Raw genomic sequence first — 10,038 nt, forward strand, 5'->3', positions numbered from 1 at the left:
TACTTTAAGTGCTATGCACAAAATGTCTCTTTCTTCATCACAGGAGAACGCATCAAGAAAGTACAATGCGTATTAGTTGAATAAGTTTTCACATCCTTTACTTAAGTCATGCATTCTAAATGTTAAAATACTATAAAATAATACTGTATCATCAGCAAGATAAACTTAAAATATCAAAAGTAAAAGCACTCATGCAGAATGCCTTTCAGATTGTTATACTGTATTATTGTACTCTTAGATTATTGATACTGTTGCATTAATGTGCAAGCAGCATTCTAATGTTGTGTTTTTTTTTTATTAATTGTAATAAATTCTGTGTAGGATATTGTAAATAAATGCTGCTGCATAATTAAAACAAGTATCCTGCAGGAGCCCAGTGTCATTTTATTACCGTTTTCTCAATCAATCCAGTCCACTGTTACATGAAACCCATCCTTCAAATAAATAGTATTCAACCTTGACTTCCACTTATCAAAAAAGTTAGAGCTTCAAACAAAAAAAAAAACAACAGTGATTACACTATAAACATGATTTACAATGCAATCAGTACAACTAAAACACTATTTTGCATATTTCTATACATTTAACGGCTCCATGAGCTGGAACAGAGCAGTGATTAAACAGTGAAGTGGTTAATTCAACCAGTTGGGAGTGTCAAGGTGCTATATTATTAGTTGTAATGTGTTAAAATATTTAACAGTAAATATTTTAATCACAAACGTGTTTATCAAATGTTCCTTTTTTATTTTATTTTTTAACATAATAATCTCTTCACAAGGCTGCACACTTGTAGGTACACACTGAGTTTTGTGTGTGTGTGTGTGTGTGTGTGTGTGTGTGTGTGTGTATTACTGCCAGTAAGGGGGAAAATGTGAGATAATGTGAAACTAAATGACACAATTAAGAGTAAAGTGAGCAGTATCTGGTATTTTGCCTGACTGACGGTCAATACACCTGTCAGGTCTGTCAGGTCAGTGAGGGAGAGCTAAGCCCTTTTCCTGTAGTACCCGCATTGACATTGTGAAATGACATATAGCCACATGTTTCATACTTGGGCAAATTCATGAGAAACATTTGTGGATACGTCCTATTACTTTTACTAAGAACTTAAAGTGAATTTGCTGAAACTGTATTAGTAATTAAAAATGTTCAATGATCTGGGATACACATTAAAATGATACCAGATAATTAACACCATGCTGCCTACACACACAGGACACAGCTTGATGCTTTGACAGTTACAAGTTGTTAAAAAACATCACTTTACAAATTGAAATTTTGTTAAAATTTGGTATGTAAGATTTAAGTAGATAAACTACCTTTTTGCACCTCACAGTGTTACCCAATAATATAATAAAAGACAACCAACAACTTAATAGTGACAACTGATGTAAAATGTGTAATCATTTAGGGGATTTTAAGAACTGATTACACTTGGGGACTTTTTAGACTTTAGAGTCAAATGGTTTACAAAAAAAAAATTAAATAAAATCCTTTGGTAGATTGGTTCCATAGTCATTTTCTTAAAGTGATACTCTACCCGATACTAAAAAAAAAAACTTTAAGTTTGATGTTAGCAGAGGTATTTTTGGAAAAGACATGAAATATGCTAAAATACTACTGTACAAATCTGAATACCTAACACCCTATAAAACTAGGGCCACTTGTATTACATTAATTCTAATCTTAATTATCAATTTATGCCTGCAACTTTTAAGGGGTCCACTGCGTCGATAAAATAACTATATTAATGTATTAAACACATGTTCTACTTTGTAAGTATATTTACACAAACTGCATTAGTCACTAAACACATTAAACAGTCAGGTATCAGTATCTTCATTATTGATCTAGGATAATACTTAATTTCTGGACATCTAAAGACTTGGCTACCTTTCAGTGGGAATAGGTCATTAACAACAACAATCATTGTTCTCTATTACACAGTAAATCCTAAAGCTCCCACTTCATTAGTAACAGTTCAGAATTATCGAGAAAAGACCAATTGTTTCAGTCTTCCAGACTGGTAAAGGAATTGACCATTCATGGTCAAATAGGCTGATATTGCATACAGCACAGGTTATTTTGGGAAGGCAAAGTTTTCAGATTAAGATCACAACCAAACCAGTTTCACCATAGACACTTGCAAATATGCAAAGGTTCTCTATTTCATATTGAGAATTTAAGCAATAGTAAATGCTGAAACTTACCAGTGTTATAAAATGATCAAACAAATCACTGTTTGGCTCTATTATTGGCAAAATTGTTGTTTGTTTTCTACAAAACTATTGCACATAAAAATACAACCTCTCTTAAGAACAATCACAGACGGCTTACTGCTCCCATAACTATGTGCAAACTAGTTCAAAGTTTCAACTGATTATAAAGTTAAGAAATCAACCTGTCAGAAAAGGAGAAATTATCATGATCATATATATATATCAAAGTTAATAAAGAAACTGCGTATGAGCTAGGAGAGTCAGCCCAGTCAGTCAGCTGTTAACAAAAATACTCCATCCATTCATCCAACCTAAAATTTGAGTCTGAAAAGCCTCAAATCATATATGTGCCTTTGATGTTATTTTTAGATATGAACCTTTTTTATTTTAAGTCAAAATGCACAAATATGGTTCTTTTCTCTAAAATGACCAATTCTAGTGCATAGACCCCACAATGCGGCTCTTAAGAAGTTACTACAGCACAGATTCATGTGTAGAAATCTGCACTTGTGCAACGTACAGCGAGTGCAGACATGATAGGGTGAGAAAGGCATCTCTTCTACCTCCATCGCCTGATAGTAGGCTGACCAGGGCGAAGGGAGATCAGCTTGATTCAGGTGGATCATGTAGGTGAGAAGTGAAGGAGCTTGATGGGGATTCACAGGTTTCTTGCAGACTAAATTAATTTGTGACGAAACGGCTTAGAAACAGTTGTTGCTGAACATGATAGTGTGAGAAAATACAGATGTGTATGTCCATCTACCAGTTTATAAGCAGCTTCTGGCTGCAAGGAAAATCTGAGAATCCTTTGCTCTTGTCTGAAATGGATCTGGCGCATCCAAGCCCACCCTGTTCCATCCAATCCTCCTGCTCTTGTTGCGTTACTCCTGCCCAAAGCCTTCTGTCTCCTCTATGGCGAACATGAGCTTCTCCTTCAGCTGCTCATAGCTCTTATAAGGAGGGAGGTCCAGACGATTAAAGCTACATGGAGAAAAGAGAAAGAAACTAGATGACTCTTCACATAACAGAAATATATTGGATAGCTCCAACATTCTTACCTTAATCTCTCTAAATAAACACTGTAAACTGTATTACTCAAGGAACAATGCATTCTAACAAAACATAAAATGCCACTTTAAATGCCAAAGCAAAGTCTATCAATAAAGGAAGGCTTGCGACTGGTTGAATCAGAAATGACTATGAGGGTTTGGTCATAAAGTTTAATACCCCTGAAGCCTGAGGACTTAGTAAAATAACTGGCCTTACCATGTGTGGCTTCGTGGAAGCCAGTTCTCTTTGCCCACTTTCTCAATGCAGAACTTTTGAGGGCCGTTGCTTCCTATATTAATAACGAGCATAAAGAAAATGAAATCAAGAAGTCAATTCTGGTGTGATATACAGTGTGCATCTGTCTATTATGCGTACCCATCAGGTCAGCGAAGCCACCCACAGGAAGGCGACAGGTTCCTGTGACAAACTGCAGCAGTCTCATCCTCTTCTCATTATCCATCTCCTTCACAAACTGTCAACAGATCAGTCTGTGTTAATACCACTTAGCAAATCCATAAGCAAATATATAATTTTCCTAAATTCACAAGTTTCTAAGCTTTATTAAGAGTTTTGTAAAGCTTTGGACCCTGTGAAGACTCTGTGTCTCAAGTGACAGCAAAAAAAACGATCCAATCCAAAAAGGTTTTAGTGACGAGATAGAGAGAAATTAAATCTTTAGACAACATCAAACTGCACTACTATTGTGCGGTATTAATTTACTATAGAAAAAGAGCAAAGTGAAAATGGACAAATAACAAATAGTGTTTTTATCTTTCAGTCTGAGTCTGAGTGTGCAACTGTATACCAACCTGCCAGAACCAGAGGATCTGTTTGCTGCTTCGGGCATAATGCCTGTAGATTGTGCTTCGCTGCCAGTCCACCAGGTCTATCTCCTGCATCCCACACAGCATCACCTACAGTCAAGAAGGAAGCCAGGTCTTTATTGTGAAGACAACACACTCTAATGTGGATACATTTTCTCCTGCAGAATCAACACTTTTTTGAAAGACCAACGCTACCCCAAACGTCAAACTTTCCTGCTTTGGTAAAAGTTGTAGAGAATAGGTCTAGTTACACTACCTCTAATTCCTTAGCATCAAAGTACTGAAGGTATTGCTGGGGCAAAACTTCATTGAAGCCCTCAAAGAATGCTTGAGTCTGCTCCTCGACACCTCTGGACAGCCTCCACTCTGCCACCAACCTGTGTACAGAAATATGAAGATAAACATAATGAAAAATCAATAAATCAAAAAACATTGAAGGAGTGAAGATTCATGGTTGCTTAAAAAATGAGGAAGATAACTTTTAAGTGTTGTGATCAAATAAGAAGTGTAATACTTAATTAAAAATGTGTAACTCTCCTTTGAATGCTGTCATTCCACTGCTGTGTATATGCAATCCAGTTCGTTTATTAATTACCATTACCTCTACATTAAAAATTACAGGAAAATGGGACTACTCGGTTCACATGCAATACTGTCTAGAAGATTGTCGGAGTTTGACTGTAGGAAATATCAATGTGTTATACTATTGGAAGCCAGCCTATATAAGACTATCAGTGTTGTGTGTAACGTATTAGATATAAAAGGGAATGTAAATGGGGTAGTTGAAGACAGATGGTGGATGAGAATTAGCAGAGGATGTGGCTGTACCTGATGTATTCTTCCTTATTTTCCTCAGTTACTTGGATGTTCCCTCCATCTGGTTTCAGCTCGTGGGTGGTGACCTCCCCCAGGATCTCCTTGTCAACGGAGAAGAACATCTCCAGACCACACTCCTCTATGTTATTATCCCTGCAGGCCAGAGAGTCATTATCATTATCAACAGTAACAAAATCCACCTACCAATACCGGTACCAAATACGTTGTTGAGATGTTACATCTTGTTTTTTGTTTAAAACAAAGTGTAAAAATGACAATCCAACGTTTTATGGGGGGCTATGTGCCAGACTATTTCTTGGCCGCCACTAGTACCTTCTTGGAGTCTCCGCTGGTTACTTAGCAACTGTTCCCAGGCTAAGGAATATTCTGGCAAAGTGAATTTCCCAAAATGCATAACGTTTCCTTTAAAACCTACAAAGAACCCAAGCTCCACTCAAAACAAAAAAAAAAAAAAAAAAATGTGACAGGAGCACAGATTATAAAATGACCACCATGCCATTTTAAGTGACATAAACATGATAGCTTGTCCATCTACTCATACCAACCCTCGCTATTCTCACCATATTCTCTACATGTCCATCCGCTACCCACCAACCAAGTCACACATTATCTTTTGTATCCCCAGACCTACTTGATCCAGATAAGTGAGTTGTAAAACTCTGGATCTATGGACTCCAGGTCTTTGAGAGCCAGAGGTTTGTTCAGAATACGCTTGTAGAAGGGCAGGGAGAAACCTGTGTCGATGAATTTGCCATGGAACAAGGCCTAGAAAGAAACAATGCAGGAGAGTCGGGTGAACAAATGTATTAAAAAAAATAGCCAGATACAATAGAGTAGAAAACTGGATCTAGTAGTATGAGGAGATTGACTATTTTGTCAATTAACAACAACAAATAGATGTATTCCCGCCAGAGCTATAAAGGCATATCTATGAGCCCACATGTATAATTGTCATTTACATTTTATATTTCAGATCTGATCATAATTAAATCTCAAAAACGATTGTAAAGAATAAGTCATGATTTACATATGATCATTATGCATTTTGCCACACCAACTTGATCCACTTTGTGGGCTAAAGTAATAATGCCATAACATTCAGATCAAATACTGATCGCACACTAAGTAATTGTGTTGACACATTGTGCAGGTACCATGGCAATGAAGCGTCCTATGAACTTGAAGTACTTGAGGTGATCGGGGTTGATGTAGGAGGCAGGGTTGATCTGCAGACAGTAGTTGTCTTTGCCAGCATACTCAAACAAACAGTACATGGGGTTCAGTACTTCATGAGAGAGCAAGAAGAACCATTCCCTGAAAATAAAATCACAGGATAAAAAAACAATTAAGTGATCATTCTGGTTGAGGTGGTTTGAAACCTTGTAGGTCAGGGCTTTTATTAAGAAATTAGTTTTACATTAGTAAGTGCTGTTAACAGGTTTTGTGTGTTTGAGGGTGGTGTCAAAAAAGATACAAATGAGAACAAAACACACCTTAGGAGTCACACGTGATGAAATAGAAAACGAAATAGTTGACATTACCTGGCCACACCTCCGTAGTCCAAGCCTTCCTCTCCAGGGAAAATGATCCACAGTCTCCGCCTCAGATCTTGAGGGTGAAAGCTCATGATCTTTAATTGCAGACAAATAATTAGAAGTTACACACCTCAAACATTAACAAGACAATACTGTTAAACAGAGAACTGAAAAAGAAGACAGGACATTGAAATGATTACCTGCTGAAATGAATCCTCAAACAGGGTTTTCCGGGAAACGTTAATCTTAATGTGCTGAGGCATCGACAATTGCTGAGAGGGGAGGGGGGGGTTAAATTGTAAACCATTTAATGCTTTGAACACCAGTGAACATTTATCTTTGCACATTCAAGTACTAGAGGCATGAGTGCCCACAAAATAGCAGCACGAAGATAAAGAAAGATACAACAATCATGGGAGATAACAAAAAATTTCAACACCTGTTGTGCAGCACATACCTGACACCAGAACCTAAAGTATTGCACTTTGGCTTTGAAGTCCCTGACATAGGTTATCTGTGGCCCATTCTCACTGCGGAAAAGACCAGAAGAACCCTTTTCAATGTCCATTCAACAAGCACATTTAGTTATGTATGCACACGTGTCGTTGTTTATTCACATCCATGACTTGAAAAGTGATGTGAAATGATGCTGCCATTGTATTACAGTAGCTGTTTAGGGATGCTCTATTCAGGCTTTTCAAAATCATCGTAACAAGGATCATCCGATGCAATAATCATTGATTGAAATGGATGTAAACCTGCATTTATCAATATTTTTATATTTAGTGTATATTAACATTACATCTAACTACTTTGTGTAATATGAAAGGGATTGCTTTTAGGGACAGTACATTCGATCTTAATTAAATTAATCTGAATCTTCAGGCTACAGCTCATGGACAATTATCAGTTTTGTAAAAAGGCAGATGACCTGAAGAGAGTGCTGCTCCTGTAAGAGGTGTATTCAACTTGAGCATGTTTACGGCAACATTTAGACAAGAACTTACAGTGAGGACTTCCCCGTGCGAGGGTCAATGTAGGTTGTGGTTCGCCTGTTGTGGTCTACAAAGTAGGGAATACCATCCACAGTGAACCTCATCTCCCAACCCTCTGGCAGGGGCTTGTCATTCAGCAGCCTGAGCAAGACAAATACACATAAATATACACATCAAATACACCAATTGTTAAAACGATAAACGGACACAAAATTTACATTGCAAATGAAACTGGGGAATGAAATTACAAAAGAAAAGGTGCATTAATAACCAAGATTGACAAACGGGAATATACATGGTTAGTGCCAGCAGACAAAACAGCAGACAATATGCAATATTATAACCCTAACCCAATATTATGCTATATTTGTGCTTTCCTTTTATATGTAATACATGTTAAATGTAATCTTTTTTTCTTTATTAAATTATTTTCCTGAAGCAGAATTTCCCAACATTGAGGTTTTCTTGATATAAACGGGGTCACATGATACTTGACTGATAGATCTCTACAGATTGATGAATATATATTATTAAATAATTCAAGAAATAATATATTTTTTCTCAATGAAGGTCCCTATTTATTATTTTGAAAACAGAACACAAAAGTATGTCATACTCAAATATACATCTTAAATTAATTGTAAGGGTCAAGAGAATTATATCAGCCTAAAGACAGGAATATGTTAAATAAATATATACCAGGAAAGGTTAAATAAAAAGCCCTTCTAGGGACAGGTGTTGCGAATTAGCCATGACTATAAACACTGTGATACAGGCATCGGATTGTTCTTTGTGTAATAATCTATGTTTTTTGTATCTGTCCCTATTCAAATAAACAGAAAGAAAGAAAGAAACATGCCCTTAAAATAGAAAAAAGCAGGGCTTCCTCCGTACTTCATTAACTAGGGACACCAAACAGTGTTTAGTCAGATGCTCTTTCCTTTGTGGACACATAACTTCCTCATTAACAGCAGTTTATTAAGGATTCAGTGCAAGCACAGTTTAGAGCAAATATCGCTGACAAAACAATCATGTTTAAATCCAATCAATATTTTTTTAAAGGTTTTAGTTATGTTAAAGCTATAGTGCGTAGTTTCTGTCGCCTCCATGAGGAATTCTAAGTAATGACAACAACACTGTCGAAGCATCCACATGACGCAAGCCTTCGGTGATCGCACCCCCACCCCTCCTCCACGCAGTTCCTAACACAGAGGATTAAATAAACATGGACTCTTCAGAAGAGGTAATTATCTTGTAAAGAGTTTTGTGGAGCTGATAGGCGCAATTAGCTTTGTATCAACTAATTTGATAATGGCTTGAATGTAACAGATGTTCATTAATATTAAATTAACACTACAGCTTTAAACATTTCTACATTCTATACTTCCACGCCTCCAAGATTGGTTGTATGCGTTTGTCCTGTCATTATCCACCTGCTGGTAACTCACTGCAAGTTAGAACAGCTCTGCTACGTCCTGGATAGAAGTCATTTCCTATTTTAAGATGGTAGTAGTTAGTTTTATTTATTCCTAAGCCTAAAACACGGACAACATACAATAACGGTCAAAAGTTTGAGGTCACTTAGAAATTTCCATTTCACTCCATTATAGACAGAATACCATTTGATCTGAGTGGGTTGCTGATCTTTAATGCAATATCTACATTGCCCATTATCAGCAACCATTCATCCAATGTTCCAAAGGCACATTCTGTTTACTAATCTGATATCATTTTAAAAGGCTAACTGAGAAAACATTGGAGAACGCTTTTGCAATCATAATGTAATCTGAAAACTCTTGCCCCGGTTAAAAAAAAACAAAACAATGCAACTGATCTCAGCTGGTATTCTGTTTATAATGGAGTGGAATGGAAATTTCTAAGTGACCCCAAACTTTTGACCGGTAGCGTATGTGTCACTCCCTTCTCCATACTTCACTCCTAATGCCAGTTAGGACTGATTTTCTACTGTGAAGTGTTTTAGAAATACTGGAACTGAGCTAGTTGCTAACACATTAGCGCCTCTTACAGACAATAAAACAAAACTACAGCTACTGTAAGTTAGACAGAATCAAGGCATGACAGTATGAGGCGCCCGGATAGTTCAGTTGGTAGAGTGGGCGCCCATATATAGAGGTTTACTCCTCGACGCAACGGGCCCGGGAATGCTGCATGTCATTCCCCCTCTCTCTCCCCTTTCATGTCTTCTGCTGTCCTGTCAATAAAAGGCCTAAAAATGCCCACAAAATAATCTAAAAAAACAAAAAAAAAGGTACGACAGTGTGATGATACACATTACATAACACATAGGCACAGGCATACACTCACCCTTGTGTCCTAGGGTCCTCCCACTGTGTTGCCCGAGTCGGGTGATGAACAAAATACACTCTGCCATTGGAGTCTGTTCTCTTCTCTGACATAAAAAAATTTTTTTTTTTTATATATATATTTCAGAATCACTTCACTGTCATGCATTTCAAATTACATCACAGTCCTGAAAAAGTTTTACTGTGTTTTTCTAACATTTCAGGAACAACAGCTAAAATAAATGTCAAATGCTCAGTGATATTTACCCCAACCA

At 36.9% G+C, this 10,038-nt stretch overlaps 1 protein-coding gene across 1 annotated transcript in view; it reads right to left on the reverse strand.

Annotated features, from left to right (window-relative positions):
- Positions 1-364: 364 nt before the first annotated feature.
- The window catches only part of itcha (itchy E3 ubiquitin protein ligase a), a 20,297-nt gene continuing 10,623 nt past the window's right edge, over positions 365-10,038 (reverse strand). Inside the window, exons 11-24 of the mRNA XM_078248993.1 lie at positions 10,031-10,038; positions 9,786-9,870; positions 7,473-7,601; positions 6,923-6,995; positions 6,666-6,737; positions 6,472-6,560; positions 6,085-6,244; positions 5,562-5,695; positions 4,922-5,062; positions 4,350-4,470; positions 4,079-4,183; positions 3,645-3,741; positions 3,486-3,558; positions 365-3,200 (exon numbers count right to left, since the gene is read on the reverse strand). The exon at positions 10,031-10,038 is cut by the window's right edge and continues 62 nt beyond it. Of these exons, the coding sequence (XP_078105119.1) occupies positions 3,101-3,200; positions 3,486-3,558; positions 3,645-3,741; positions 4,079-4,183; positions 4,350-4,470; positions 4,922-5,062; positions 5,562-5,695; positions 6,085-6,244; positions 6,472-6,560; positions 6,666-6,737; positions 6,923-6,995; positions 7,473-7,601; positions 9,786-9,870; positions 10,031-10,038 (1,387 nt within the window). The 3' untranslated portion in view covers positions 365-3,100. The remainder of the gene's footprint in view (positions 3,201-3,485; positions 3,559-3,644; positions 3,742-4,078; positions 4,184-4,349; positions 4,471-4,921; positions 5,063-5,561; positions 5,696-6,084; positions 6,245-6,471; positions 6,561-6,665; positions 6,738-6,922; positions 6,996-7,472; positions 7,602-9,785; positions 9,871-10,030) is intronic.

The sequence above is a fragment of the Sander vitreus genome, chromosome 4 (genome assembly GCF_031162955.1).
Source record: "Sander vitreus isolate 19-12246 chromosome 4, sanVit1, whole genome shotgun sequence".
Taxonomy (NCBI): Eukaryota; Metazoa; Chordata; class Actinopteri; order Perciformes; family Percidae; genus Sander; species Sander vitreus.